At 31.3% G+C, this 16,874-nt stretch overlaps 1 protein-coding gene across 5 annotated transcripts in view; it reads right to left on the bottom strand.

Moving 5' to 3' along the window:
- Positions 1 to 16,591, bottom strand: part of step (cytohesin steppke) — a 55,785-nt gene extending 39,194 nt beyond the window's left edge. Inside the window, exons 1-2 of one of the 5 annotated variants that reach the window (XM_068775737.1) lie at positions 16,440 to 16,591; positions 16,262 to 16,335 (exon numbers count right to left, since the gene is read on the bottom strand). In XM_068775737.1, coding sequence (XP_068631838.1) covers positions 16,262 to 16,335; positions 16,440 to 16,518 — 153 coding nt within the window. In that variant the 5' untranslated portion in view covers positions 16,519 to 16,591. Of the gene's footprint in view, positions 1 to 12,130; positions 12,462 to 12,578; positions 12,979 to 13,928; positions 14,162 to 16,261; positions 16,336 to 16,439 lie in introns of those variants that run through there. The other 4 variants (XM_068775735.1, XM_068775736.1, XM_068775734.1 and 1 more) reach the window with 4 other exon arrangements.
- Positions 16,592 to 16,874: the final 283 nt, after the last annotated feature.

Below are 16,874 nucleotides of genomic sequence, written 5' to 3'. Positions count from 1 at the left end.
GAGGTTTATAAAAATCCACCTGTACGGATGGTCCAGAGCGAGTCAATTAAAAAAATTTTCAACTATAGCTGTTATAGGTATAAAACTTGGTGGAATTTTTTTTGGCATATAAAAAACTTTTGGCACAAAAGGCAGAGGCGGCCACGGGGAAGGGAGAGATATTTGAAAATAAATTAAATTATCTTTATTTAACAAAGCATTTACACGCACTTTTGTAACGTTAATTATTATTAAAATTATAATAAGGTCCAGTCAATCTGTGAGTAAGCTATGGCACTGGCTGATCTGCTAAGCTGAGCCGGCTAGAAGCTCACAGTTTCTCTTTTATAATGCAATTTGACTATGTTATAAATAATACATTGAATCCAAAAATATTAATAATGGTATTGTTTGTAAACTATTTATGTAGGATAATCGTAACTAATATCTACAAACAGCATAATAAATGAAAAGATAACAAATTCCAAAACCATTATGAACAAGATAATACTTCACAGATAAGATCTCGTCATACGAAATGTTTACACAAAGCATTAATGTACTAACAAAATGTAAAATGAGCACGATTATTTAGAAACAATAGGCTATAGAAAATATAAAAAAGAGGAACATGATAATTGTAACAAATTATTAACCAAACTTGCCGATGTTGCATAAGACATGAAATCCAACCCGCTGTTAAGCTGCAATACATCCCGCCGGTATGTATAGCAAGAAAATTAATTCTGGCATAAACAGTACATTTGTTACACTTCTCACAGTTGGCCTTCGTGAGAACTCTGCAACTGTATTATGACATTGCAGAGATTTGCAACTGCATACATGTTTACGCAATCTATAGTTCTTAACATTGAATTTGCGCAAATGTTTCTACATCGCGAAATTAATGACTCATGAACTGTTTTTGTGAATTCTTAAAACAATTTTCCAAACTTCTTCTTACGGTTGCTGTAAGAGAAGCCAGAGAAGTTTGTTCTTGGCATCGAGTTTTAAGTTAACTTTATCAAAAAAAAAATGTCAATCATTCGAAATAAGTTCAATTTTTCGTAAAATGTTAGCAGCAAACAAACAGTTGTTTCCTACGTTTATTATCTACAGTAACTTTCTGCCAATAGGAAGAACATTCAAGTACCGAAGTTACTCATTCTAATATAAGACTATTACTAAGAAAAATATTAAAAATTGTAGACTTTAAAATTTTTGAATTAGTTTATAACAAATCTATACAGCTTGAAACAGCGTTTGCTGTTTTGAAGTGATGTCGAAAAGAAACCACATGGCCGGGCATATGTTGTATAACAATGTAGCGCTTACGGCAACCGTGACCCTGAACCTTGATCTGCAGCTTCGGTACACCAAACCCAACAATTTAAGAAATATTGAACACACACAGATAGTAATTATACTAAAAAAGAACGAATGTCATAAACATCATTTTACAGGCAGTACATTTTCGTTACACAAGCCTATTCAAAATAATACATCCATAACATTTTAACTTCTTTAAAGAATTAATATACAAATAAAAATAAAAACATACGAAGAATAACTTCAGCGGAAATGATTAAAGACAAAGTTAATTGTTTACTTACATTTAAATGTTGCATGTTATTTTTATTAACAATTTTTTTTGTTATCATTACGGTAAGAATGAACAATGAAAACATGTTTGTATGTTGATGTATATGTTGATGATATATATATGTATGTATATATATATATATATATATAGTGCCCATTCCCTTCATTTCCATATTTAGAATTTAAAAAAATATATGATCGTGTCCTCTTGCACGAACGAGGTTTTTCTAAAAATATAATTTTTTAAAACAAGCAGAATGATTCATACTAACAAACGATCTGATATGTTACCTAACGCAAATAACACAATAGTACTTGTGATGTACAGTAAAATTAATTGACTTTGTTCATTCGGAGTTAATTAATTATATTTCGCAAATGAACTGTTTCAAGTTAAATAATGTATACCTTCAATTCTGTGCGCAGAATTTCTTAAATTAGAGTTAAACTCTGAATAACAGTCGAGAGTTTTTTTTAATTTTTTGGCATATATTTTTACTCCAACGCAATATGAGCGCAATGTAGCTTAGTTGCGGAAACTAGCCCGTTGAAACAAAGCAAGATATATGTTGTTACTACAAAAATATACAAATGTAGTAATGTAAAAATTTTACAAAACTTAATTCATTATTTATTTTCCTTATTTATATACAGTCCATAAAATTACTGGCTGTCGTCCGCCCGCTCCGCGGACATAATTAACGCCTCGTCAACCCCCTTGGGAGTGGAATTTCGTAAAATCTGATTTAGTCTGACCACTATTCGACAAAAGGAATAATTCTACCAAATTTCAAGTCACTCCGGCTTATGGTTGATGGCTGATATATCGTCATGTGGCTGTATGTAGGTAAAAATACCTTTTAGATTGATAAAGAAATTAATTCTAGATGAAATCTTTTAACAGTTAATCAAACAACAATGGTGAATACGACACAACATCGATATACACTAGAGAATTACATTACAACATTTAATGTGTATGTATCGCTACAATAAATTTCGTAAATAAAAACATAAATGAAGAATCAATTAGTTCTTACAACTTGTTTCACATTGAAATATACATGGCCTCTCACAGCGCTATAATTTATTTCGAACATTCGAATTAAAACTAAAAATTTGTTTTTTCTAAAATATTAAAATACAAACGTGAAGCACGAAGAAAAAATTTTTCGTCTTTCGAATGCTTATACGGAAAAAAACTTGATTCATTAAAACCCTTCAAAAGGAGGTTTGACGAAATCTGCAGATTGAAACGCGGAGTTTCTGGGTATTCTTTACTAGCATCTTAGCGTAGAATTATCTTGCGCTGGTAATCCCCACAGCTTCTAGTCGCCCGCATACTCCGCGATCAAGATGTGACGTAACGTTATTACATTTGCCTTAATACATTTTTATCACCAGAAGATGGATTCATTGCGTTAAACGCTATTGAAGAGACTGCTTTAAAATATGGTACCGACGAATGAACTTCCTATAGACGTTAGAGAGTTCTTTGAAACGATTTAAAAAAAATGTTAACTAAAGCACGTTTAATTTTTTGTACATAATAAAATCTTTTATACTTTGGCATTATATATTTTAAAATGTTATTTTTCTGTAGGCTCGAATCCTTTAGAATAGTGAACATTCACAAAACTTACAAAATGCAGGTTCCTAGTTTCCTTTTCAAATAAAATCACTGTTGTTACTATTTTTGCTTTCCATTGTGTTCAACAATAGAGACAAAATGAGAAATGCACGAATAGGACACTGCTTGCACTTTGATTCGCATTCTTGCATTATTACAAACTGCGTACGATCTCTAAGTAAAATAAATAATCATAAATAAAAAACGATTTATAATATGAAATGATAAAAACAACCATCTCTTAGGAAATTTACTCGGATTAGGGTGATAATAACAAGGTTTATGTTAGATTAAATATTTATCGATAGAAGAGTCAGAGCAAGTTCGAAGATGTATTTTAAATAACTTCATTAAGCAGTGTCATAGAGAGAAGGTATTTTTAAACGAATAATAAATAAGTTTATTTTAATTTTCATCTTTTCTTTATTAGTCGGAATCAAGAATAATAACAGAAAACCGAAGTTTAGTATTTTTTTTATCCGACCGTGAGAAATTATTATTATATGTATATGTAAGGGTCACCAAAACTACAAGGTAGTACGGACGACTTTGCTAACGTCGTCTGTCTTAATGGAAATCTATGGGCAAGGCCCTTTTCTATATTGACATATTAAAACACCGAGATATAAAAAAGGTTGTTGAAAATAGGCCCACGATATATAAAACACGTGACTCAGTCTCATTCAGGAGCTGTAAAAACAAAAAAATAACTAACGAGAACTCGTAACATTTTTATATTATCGTATGTAGGTTACAGAGTAATACAAACTGGCTAAGTATTATTTTTATTTTCATTCTTTTCATAAACTTTTGAGTCCGTGCACGTTCATGCAACATGTAATGGCTATGGATATCTGTGTGTACAAAAGATTATGGAATTTTGAAATTTAGAAGATGAGAAAACTTAAAATAGATTATAAGCAATATAATTAACACACTAGCTTAATTATTATGAAAGTACTTAATAATATAAAAAAAATAAACATGTACACTAAAACTTATTTTATATACTATGATACATTTTTAGTTAAACACTGCCAATATTATTCAGTTAATAAATTAAATTCTAATGGGTCGATGCCCAACACAAATGGTAAGGGTATGACCATTTATAATGTGGCCACAATGTAAGCCATTGTTTTATGACCAAAGAATGAGTCTTTACGATTTACTTACAACAAAAATAGTTCATAAAAAGTAGCATTTGCTTGAAAAAATATTAAGAACGGTCGGACGGCTTAAGGGTAATTGTCTTTGCCTGGTTTCGACGCCGTTAAGTGCCTCTTGGGACTATTACTTACCGCAGCATTCAAGCCTGGACGAAAATACCAACAGTGAGGTGGTAACCTATTTATTTTAGTATATTTCGGATTAATATAAATTTGTATTTAATATAATACTAACGACGTAAAAATTCACTGAAATATTACGTAAAATTGAGACATAGGGAAAGTGTAAAAATATGTAAGTCGTTCAATAAACTAGCCCAAATTTCGGAGTAGTTGAAAAGAAGTCCATTTTGAGAACACATCTATTTAAACTTCGTAAAATGAAAGCGAGAAGGATTCCAAGGAGTTGACAATAAGAATCACAGAAATTAAACATTTTTTTAATAAATCTCTATCATTTATAATTGAAGACAACACTTAACATATTTAACAGAATTTTACGAATATAAGAATTACGTTTACATCCCACCATGCCTTACAATAATTATAGACACGACAACCACTGCTTTCAAGTGCAATTGACTCAGACATACGCACGTAATTTTTTATATGTCAACGTTATTATTTATTTCTATAAAATTCACATGTATATTTAACGCGTCAATGAGTTATTTTCAGATGTAATTAAAAATAAAGTTAGGTACAAATTAATATAATTTAGTTATTATAGCCGATAAATAACGTTACTGGCTATCTATGAATAAAGATAAGAAAATGCAAAAACAAAAATTTTAATAACATTTTTAAATATTCGTAAGTATCGTAAATATTTTATCTCCGAATAGCTTAATATTTGTGTTTAATTTACAAATGCAAGAAACTAAATATTGCTTTTATAAATAAATAATTATTAATTAATAATAGATTAATATATAGTTCGTTTACTGTAAATGTATATAAATATATGTATATAACGTAATGGAAATACAGAAAGAAAAATAGATTTTAAAATTTGTATTATCACATATTAAAATTAATTGTTGTTTACTATCAGTCCCTGCAGACTTCTGCCAGAACATGTTGGCCTGTCGCATTCTAATAAAAATTAAATTAATGTGTACATATTTGAGTGAAAGTGATCACGTAGAAATATGTGTAAAAGCTTTAAATATTTTCGCGCACAATGAGCGATTCATGCACTACTTTCAAGCCTTTACATCTACAGCCAATCACTCTGTATAGGAATCAAATAGTTTCCCCTAAAATTACTGCATACACAGAAAGTATAGGTCAAAAAGTAAGCGGATTTGTATTTTTTATAACACAATTAACAAACAAAAGATTTGAATATATGTTTATTATTTTTGAGCCAAATTTGTTTGCCCCAGTGACAGGAAATTCGTGTCACGTACAAACGGAATCGGCTGGACGACACTGAAAGCTGACATTGTGTCACGTAACCATGGCAACGCGGCGTTGATCACACGCCCGATGCACTTTCAAACTTAATTTCGAATTTACAAACGAAATTATTTCGACGTCATAAACTTATACATGTTAAACGTCAGGTTTTATATACATTAAACATTATTTTCTGTCTATAAATATACGTCTCATAATCAACATTGATTGTAGTTTAAGTATTGCGAAACATTGCGTTTACACAATTATTAAAATGTAATCTTTATTTAACTATTAGATAAATTTATAATAAATTATTTTTTGAAAAATATACACTATATATCATTGTGGGTACCACAAACTTACTACAATATTATCGCTAACTAAACTCAACCAAACTTTTCTAAACTATTAAAATTAAGGTATGGAACAAATGCAAACATTCCCAGAAATTACCAAACTAGGCAGAGCCTGTATCTTGGGGATCGTCTACTAAACTAAATATTCTTTAAGATTATATTTATTTCATCGTAAAACATATTCCTTGTCATAAAGGAAAGAATATAAAATTACATAAAGAGTGTCAATAACTTATTTCAACAGTACATTTCCAACTAATTATAAATACATTTAATGAAGATAAACTATCTGAAACTGCCAAATAGCAATGCTAATGCGTCACGAGATAACGCCTAACTGTGCCGTAGAATGTAAGACACTGCAAACCAGTCGGACGAGTCGGTGACCGAGCGAGTTGCAGCGCGTTCCCCACCACCCCTGGCAAGGTCAAGGCACCTCCCCTCCAGCAGGGCTATTCTGGGCTCCCGCAACAATGACGGTTATGCTCAATAAGAAAATACGCTGCCTCGTCGGCGGAGTGCAATTTAATATAACCGTTTCGAGATGAAACGGACGTCTGCGTTCATATTTGCAAACTCATAATGCACGGCTCACGGCGACCTTTTTCAAAGAGCCAAATTTATTAAAATTTTTAAACTATAAATGCAAAGATTTTTTTTTATATTTCAGTGTCAACTGACCTTTTTGACGGAATGCATCTAACGAGCTTTAAAGTTTTTTGCGCTCAAGGATTTACCAATTAGTAAATTGGAACTAGAGCAGTTAGCACTAGTGCGACAATCATAAAAATTAACATTACTGTCACTGTACTACTTACAAATGACAGAGAAGGACCGGTGTAACAATACCTACTACTAACTGTCGAAATACTATTGTAATTTTAGTTCAAAGTTTTATTTCATATAATATTAAATGCTTTCCTATAGGACGGCAACAACAGATTACGTGGGACTTGCTTTGATCAAAATCCCCACAATATTCCTTCATCAATGTTTCTATGGTTGCATTGCATCCAGAGGTCACAGGAACGTTTTTGAACATCCGCAGCCCCGTCAACAAAGGCCAGCTCAGTGGCCCCGACTCGGAAGAGAAAAATTCTCCCTTTTTCCTCCCTAGTATAGGCAGAGAATATATAGCACCTCACATCTCGAGCTAACGCGCGCAACGGACTCTTCAGAGCCGGTCATCATAGCAATTTGGCTCCGCCGCCAAGCACGGATCGGCCGTGGAGGATGATAAAATATAATATTCCCAGACTTATAAATTGAAATTAATTGAACCGTATTATTACATAACGTAAATTAAACTAATAAGTTCAAACTTTAGATAAGATGTGAAAATAGCGAGAAATTAACCACTGCGACAATTTTCAGTCGCGATATATTTCGAAAAATTCAATAATTATTTTTTCCTGTAAAAACATGTATGGCCATAAAGATTGTAGATGCAAAATTTTATTTATATTATTATTATATCAACTACAACGAGAATTGAGACATACGAAAGCAAGATAATAAGTTTGAAAATTTGGCAACAAAAATGTATTTGGCGTCCAAGTGGTAACGCACTGCGGCTAATAAAACCATGGATAAGCAAAAGGCGGTATGACTCTGCTGATTTTCTAACAGCTAGACTTTTTGATTTTAACAAAATGTATCCTAAGTTTATAACACGATGTCATTATCACAGATACTTCAAAAATTTGTTTGTCATTTCTTGCTAATTTGAGATGTTATTTAGATTATGTATTGTAGATAAACTAAAATGATATTGCGAGAAAGGAAAATGTAGTCTTAGCCATTGTATGAAACAGTTGTATGATTAGAATATTAGCAGAGATACAACATATGGTTTCCTTTATTTAAACTGTGATACGCAAAACAACACACATCTCAATCGCTAAATTCCTTGATAAGGTGGCGGGAACGCGTTAAAATGAATGTAAAGCAATCATACGAGAGCGCTACATAATCAAGTACGCGAGCCGACAACTTTGCTCGAAGCGAATCAAAAGCAACCAGACAGCACATTGTGCATTGACACGTCATTTTATGCACGGTCGAGCCCTTTTATGTAAACAGGCTTTGTGTTGAGAAAACGATTTTCGTACCCTGTAACTACCTGCGATGAAAATTACCGAATTGTGAGAGAATTACCTATTTTATTTATTCTTTATCTATATTATTTAATTCTTCAGAATAGGCGGCTTTGCTGAACACCTTCCATATGTATATATTTATACATAGTATTATTGGTAACTATTCTCTTCGTATACTACTGAAAGGTTCGGAATGTTGATTCTATCGAAAAGAACCTGACGGGAAGCTCGATAGGTATAGATATATTTATAGATACATTTAACGACAATTTTTCAATGTCATTAACCTTCTATTTGTTGCCTAAAAATCAGCAGTAAACTCATCTTAAGCAAGTTTTGTTCTTACATATAATCTTTTTTTGTCAATCTTTCTATATAATATAAGCTTTGATTTTTTTTGCGGATAAATGTAAAATAGCTCTAAGGATTTAATTATAGACACGTATACCTTATCCCAAAAGGACGAATCAATTTTATGTTAATGAATATATTAATATAAATAATCGTTTACATGATCTTAAATTGTTCAGGCTAAGTAAAATTTCAGTGCACTACCGGTTTAAACTTGTAACTTTTTCATGATCTTAAGTTCTTCGATGCGTCAATACAGTTCGAGGTAACAGATATCCGCATACAAAACGAAAGTCTGACTCACAGTTAGCGTCAACTGACTGCTACAAGCAGCCTTCATACGAAAACAAAATGATATATCGAAACGTTTCTCCAATATTGAAACATATATAAAACAATTTATTTTAAAAATATCGCGAAACGTAGATTTGTTATACACGAGTACTTTTAATTTCTACGAGTATTATCGTAATAAATCTTTTAATTGATAAATTCAACTTAACATTTTTTTTGGTAATTTAAAAACCCGAAATGTGCTTATTCATTTACTATTAGGCGGAAAGAACTTCGCCGAATCAGTTATTGTTTAAATAAAGATAATGAATATAAACTTAATACTGTACGACTATATATTTTTTTCTAATATTATAAGTAATATAATAAAATAACATATCGTTAAATATCCTATTTATATTCATTAATTATTTCAGCTGTTAGAATGTAGGTAGTATTGAAGGTTAAAGTCTCAAATGCTAATTATATTTCCTTGGCATTGTCGACTATTTAAATACAAGCGATTTGCATATAAAAACACGGGTCCAGTCTACATATAAATAAAGGGCGCCACTCGCTAAGTTCGACTAGGCGAAACACGAACTGAATTTTAACAGATATACTATTCCAAACTTAAAGAAGAATGTGTACATTTGATTTCGTAAATTGATAAAAAAAGTAGTACGGTAGCATTATCATAACTCCAGGGTGCTACGATAATATACTACCTGTTAAATTGAGTTGTAGAACCGTTTTTAACAATTTTGTAAGAAAAATGGCCCAATTAATGGCCATATAATTTTACAAATAAACATGACGATAAAAAATATAAAAAAATAAAATATCTCAAAATAACACCCTCGGATAATAAATAGCGAGCTATGTGAGCCCAGCTGTAGAAGACTGAAATTCGTGACCACAAGTCGCAAGTTCGATTGTGCAAAGATATCTATGGGGGATATACCATAATCGCTATATCGCCATGCTTGGTGGGCGGGTTAGCGATCAATGTGGTATTATAGTACGCAAAGAACGCTGCTGCCCATTACCTGGGAATCATCTTATCATAGATATCTTTTGGGGGACGCCTGTGTTGTATTGGGCGTCTATGAGCTAAAACGACAAATAAATATTACCGTTAATCCTCTGTAATCAATAAAAAAGGTTTAAATAGCAAAGGTTCACATTACCAATAATCTTGTGCCCAATAGATGCAAATCAAAAAATAAATGAAAATCGAAAATGCATAATCTTCCGTTTTACTACTTTCCAATCATCCTGTAGTAAATGATCATACTTAAACTTTATTGCAATGCGACTGCCCATTGCCTTCTTGCAATGCAAAATCTGCACGTCTGAAGATAGTAACCTATCATTAAAAGAAATATTAAGGCATTAAGTCCGCAATTAGAAACATGATAACATGACAAAAAGGGTGAAAAAATAAATAATCTTAATTTTAAAAATGCTTTTTGCTGACTATATGATGATTTCGTTATTCACTATATTTAAAACTTTTTAATAGGCTGTACTATACATTAATTGGCAGATATTTCTCCTTTCCATTAAATATATATATTACTACGATTTCTATAACAACTTAGAAAAAAATCGAATAGATATAAAACTTGAAAGTCATCTTTCTTTAACCTCAATTAAATTTTCTATAGTAAGTAAAACATTTAAAAATCAAAAAAGTTTCAGTTTGGACTAGAAAGGCCTTTGCGACATACTCTCTAAAGTCGAAAGTTTAAAACTGCTAACAAAATAAGTCAATTCCTGAATTTGAAATAAAGTATGAAGTTGTTCTCATATAGTAATGTTTAATACGTAATCGTCATCATATGACGATGATATTAGTATTAATAGGAGACTGTTTTAATTTTGAATAAAAAAAATATTTGCAGTTCAATCATAAAAGACCAGATTTGCCTACGAATAACAAGGAAAATAATACAACTTCCTAAAGGTCGTTACATGAATGTGTACGTTTTGTGAATGAAGGTTATTGCTGCTAATGGATCTATGGAATTTTCCTGATAATTATTGCAAGTTCCCGTCCAGACAGAATCATAAAAATGTTACCAATATTACTGATGTTTCATGTTTTGAATTAAACGATGATTATAAAAATTTTTCATTATGTATATCTACATAAATTTATATATCAAAATCCTGAGTTACACGTGTCTTTATTAGTATAGTGTGTATTTTCTCTGGAGAAAAACATATTCGTTTCCTTTTTCACACTAGACCTTCAGTCTCCATAAAAGTTTTCTTTTATTACGGAAATAACTAATTATAGGGAGTATTAAATTGGAAATTATTTAATAAAATAAAATAACTTAAATATGTACAATCATATCTTGTGAATTTTACATTGGTTTATCTATTTACACGTTCTCATCAATTTTTGTTATTCAACAAATATATTTAAATTCGTTTTCTGCAGGTTAATATTAAATTAGCAAGAATAATTAATTTTATGATTCTTGCTGTTTTGTGTAAGTTTTTCGAACCCTTACAAATGTAAACAAGCGTATATGTTTGCTCTGTTCTATTTTAATATTTTATAGATATTTTAGTAATTGTCCTTGTTAATTTTCGTTTCTCGCTAAGGTTGTTTTTAATGGCTAATATTCAAACGTATCTCACAATTGCAACCGCCATACTTTATATGTATTATAACAAAACAAACAATGACATATACACCAATAATACTATTATCTCATTTCTAGAGTAACTGATAAGTAAAATATAAACTAGGTAAGTAGGTGTATAAACTTTTGTATTACATTTGTTCTTATAATAAACTTTACGAAAATAAAACAGTGTATGAAATGTAGTAATAGATGATAGTGCAAACTCAAACTATTAGATTTTATGTTTAAAATTGACAATTTATAATAATTAAACAATAATGCACCCTCCTTTATTTAAATATTAATATAGCCACGCCGTAACAAATACAGCAATTGGCCGCGGGGCCAATGCCTTTTTAATTACGAGACAATGATGTACTCGTCGTCGTTTTGTTGACTACCCTGCAATTGCAAGATTTTTAAATATAAATCACACTAGCTTTAAACGTTGTACATAGAGTCCTTGTTCTATAAATGTATTAAACTTGTATAGTCACGATTTTACTTTAATATTCAAAATCGTCATCGATTTAGCGCATTTGGACAACTGCCAAGAGAAATATCTCCAGAAAAATAATGGTCAGGGATTTATTCTCGGTGAAAGCGGTAGCAGTGAAATACAAACCAGTCTTGTGACGGTGGTAAGATCCCAAGCGGATCTTGTCTTCCCGCGAGATTGGGTCCCATCTTTTCTCCGTCCAAGAGAACCGTAGCCGGTGGGAACAGTTGTATCTTCACGTCTTCTTCGTCCGCCCCGTCTCAAAGATGAAAACCAATTGGATACGGAACCACGACGCTCTTCTTCGACGGCCCCGGGCCCGGCCTTGATAAACATTACTCCTATCGAGCGCTAACGCACGCTGCACATCACACACTCGCTACAGGTAAGCACTACCTCACGATATTAGTGAAGCTTCAAACCGCAAAACCTATAAAGCTCACACATATAAACAAAACTACGACACAATAAAGCGAGTAAGTGAAAAACGCGTCAGATTTTTGCCAAGGTGAAGCTATACGACATGGTATTTAGTTTCGTTATGCTTATACTAGAAGCAGTTTCGTGGACACACCTGATCGTAGTCGTCGTCATAGCTTCGAGCTGCGCGAGCGCACCTCATCAGCACCGGCCACCAAAGAGCACCGCATAACAGCCGAACATGCAAACACATCGCGCGCCATACACTTCCCTCTAAGGAACGCAACTGACTGAAGACAGTTGCGAACGTCGACGCAGTTTGGCACCGTGACAACTATATCACCTATACGTAGTTACATGTCTCTTATCGCTTCACGCGGTGTCTACGACACTCTTTGTATTGACATTTACAGCGAAACGTACAATTATTGTACTACCGCCATTGGTTGCTACAAACAAACTTATAACGGCTAATTTTAAATAAAAAAATATATATTACATAAACATATTTATACTGAAGAACCTTATATAACTCTTTAAATTATAATAATTTGCATAAACACCCGTAAAAACAGTACACTCTATACAGTTAAATCGGATGTTATCAATGTCGCTACGGAAGCGAGAAAGGAAACGTAATGAGATATAACTGAATCGTCACCATTGTCAGGGAATGTTTGTCCAGTAGGGGGAATTACTCAAAAAATATTAAAAACGTTAACTCTGCTAACTCGGAAAAATACTACCTTCATTACATAACAATTAAAGTATAAAGTTTGTATATGTATTAAATTTTAGTCCTTTGCTTTGTTTATTAACTAATTTGCAATTACAATAGTAATTGAGAGCTACTATGTTATTTTTATATGTTCGCATATGCATCGTCTATTTTTTGATGCAAAAAAATTCTTATCAGTTCACCCACAAAGCAATATGCAAACAAATCTTTTTGAATACTGTTTCGTGGCAGAATAAAGGTCAGTAGTGGCATAAATTCTTTACGATCTCCTGGAACGGAGGAATTATGAACTAGTACTTGCTTCAAACGTTCGGCGATTTAAAATTAACATAACCACAAATCCTGGTACTAATTACGTGAATAGAGTTTACATTGTTACATTTGAGATAAACCTAGTAACATTCATCAATAATGTTTGTTCAATCTTTAAACAAAGTATGAATCAGGGACGTGACAAATAACTCAATGATTTGCTAGTACTGACAGAAGCTGAAGTTTAAATCTAAATATATTAAATAATAATTATGTTAGAAAGTTATATTTTGAAATTTTAAAATCTGTTTAGAATTCTCATACTTTACATATGCGCTGTTTATGAACCAGTTTTACTACAAACATTTTAAAAAATAATATAAAATGATAAAAATTAAATGATCAAGTAATTAAATCAACATTTTTAACGTAATTAATCATGATGATTCCATAAAACTTTCATTGTTTGTATTTCTAACGAAACTAAATTACATTTAACATCGTCAACTTCACCTTAAATTAATCGAGACTAGAAAATACATTATCGGCATCTAACAAGCCAAATTTTCACTCACTGCTTTATTGTGATTTAAAACTATTAACTTTATCACGGCACTGACACTTCAACTAGATAATTGTTAATTATACACTTCACATAATTTTGTTTTAATCACTAGTAGCGGGAAGCGACAATAAATGACCGGTATTGAGATGTAGCTCCAAACAATACGTCACGACACGACCGCGTTCTGACAGCAACTGACATTGCTCGATGCGATTTACCGCGTTGTATCATGAAGTACATGCCTCTCGCTCGGGCGTAGTAAGCAGAGCATTGACGGCACACGTCAGACCTAACCAGACCACAGATTTGAATGAAACGTGGTATGCGTCTTGATTTTAAAAAATACCCTTTTTCCAATATCATCGTGTGTTAAAATTTCCAAATCAGAAACATTAAATAATTCACATTTGAACTACTACCAATTATACACAGGTGATTGGTTATAGGTCAATCGTAAATCATTATCAATTTTATTTTTAAATTTTACACCTGTTTCCAATCAATCTGGTTAAAGTGATCTCTCTGTAATATATTAAAGAATTTTTCCAATTGTAATGTGTTGGGCCTATAATTTCTGTTAGTACTGCAACTATGGGGATAGATAGTAAATAGTGATTAATTTTAATAAGCAGTAATCCGAATTTTAAAAATGTGATCATCACATTATTTGTTTCATCTGAAACTATTAATTTTGGGATAGTGTGTCCTTTAGAGACAGCGAATAAACTATACATTAACCCAGTTAAAACTTTTACATCTACAACCAATCACCTGTATAAAGAATTATTTCAATTTAATAAGTATAAATTTCTTACTTTTAGCAACTTTATGTGAGTTCCATCAATTTAGAAATCTATTGATCTTTATGATGTAGCTCCTAATAAACTGAAGCTTTAGTATTAACTCTTTGTTAATGAAAGTGCTGTATTGTCTAAGTATTGGAGGAAAGTAATTGATTAGTATATATATATATATATATATATATATATACATATATATATATATACTATTTAAGGAACTCATTTATTCATCCTAAAAGGATGAAAAAATACATAATATCTATTTTTCCTTCCTAAAATAACATGAAGATAAGGTATTTGTGTTATGTGAAATAATGCTTATTAATAAAATGACCAACTTTTAAATAATGAATAGGTTATTAGTAAACAATAATGCTAAAATGATAGTAGATATGCCTAAGTTCAATAATCCTCTAAAATGTAACAACTGCAAAAGCCTATTGCATGGAGCATATATACCTATTATGTAAAAGGTGTAAAAAGTCAATAAAAGTAATCAAGGGTGTAGAGAAATCTTAGTTTTACACTGGCCCCTATAACTCAGTAAGCTAACTCTTTCAGAACTTTTGCAATAGGGTATTTGAAACTGCTATAAGTAATCTCTAATTTAGAAGATTGCTACTACTTCTTTGAGGGTTTCAATTGCACCCTCATATGAGAAGAGCCCAACAAACAACAAACTCGTGGATTTTGTTGTTTATGGAGCTCTCTCAGTGGATCCTGTAGTTATTCATTCTCAAGCATTTATGCTTTAAACGCCTTATACAGTTGGAGATTATAATGTTTATTCCTAAAACTGTAAATGAATCTTTCACAAAAATATATTACCTATATGTGTGAATATTATTTACAACATGTAACATGTGTTAAAATAATTTCAGTTCATCGGATCTTTAGTTTTACTTCTACAACAGAATACAAATATTTAAAAAAGGGCAATTATGAAATATAAACCAATTAAAATTAAGACAGACATGAATCAAGTTTATCCAATTTTCTTATTAATAATAATTCAAAGTTAAGCGCCTTTTACTAAAATAAAAATTAAGTCCATTACTACCTTAACAATCAACATTGAGGAGTAAGAAGTCATTTCTCAATAAGTTTTGTGTTCAACAAACAACATTACAATGGAAAGTTTAAAATAAAACACCAAATACTAGACACATTATTGTGATTTCTTTTAAAGTTTTTCTTAGATCTTTAACTAGGAGGATATTGGTTCAAAATATTTTGACTAACACAGTTTGTTTTCAAATTAAGTTTTACTTTGTTAGTTTCAAGGCTAAAGGAATAACTACAAACAAATTATTAAATGTCCAGAAAATATAACATACTTTGACTAAAAAAAAGTATTCACTTCTTCAAATTTACTACTATTTAATTTGCTTTCTAAAAGTAAATACTCTTAGTATTTTATTGGTGGAAACTTACATATGATACTGTTCTGGTGAACTTTATAGACTGGAAGCTCCACTTACCTGGATTTCCAACAGCAATTCTGTTTTCCTCCGTCTTATATCTATTAATGTTTTTTGTTGCTCAGGGGTCAGCTCTGAAAAAACATTCACCGATACAGTAATCATTTTAAACATACAGGCTGGGCATTGGGGTCATATTCAAAGAGTAACGCATTATTAAAACAAATATTAACGTTACCGGCGTGAGTAAAAGGATCTGCATGATTACTAGCAGTATTGTTTCCTCCAAGAGACAAATTTTCAAATTCACTTATCATGTCTTAGAATTAGTAAAAACAGTAAACAATAGTTTACATCGTTATTATTTGACTGACGGCCATATTTATTTACTACTCTGACTACTCATCAGCAGTCAGTTAAGGGTGCGTTCTGTATTTCAAAAAAATTTCCACCTATCTGGTTACAATTTTTGTCAACATGCATTATTACAGAGAAAATAAATGAAAGTAAATAGTCGTTATTTTCGTTGTAACTGAATTAATATCTGGACTGCGATTATTAAACTTTGTTAAAAATAACTTGGCTTACATTAATAAATAATTATGAAACACGTTATAATTATGAATATATATTTTTATTAGCTATAAAAATAGAGAAAATCTTACCCACGGTT

This window comes from Battus philenor, unplaced genomic scaffold (genome assembly GCF_028537555.1).
Source record: "Battus philenor isolate CCGP_79_NKW_IND1 unplaced genomic scaffold, ilBatPhil1.0.hap1 SCAF_9, whole genome shotgun sequence".
Lineage (NCBI taxonomy): Eukaryota > Metazoa > Arthropoda > Insecta > Lepidoptera > Papilionidae > Battus > Battus philenor.
Note: the sequence above shows the minus strand (reverse complement) of the source record. Positions and strands in the feature narration are given on the sequence as shown.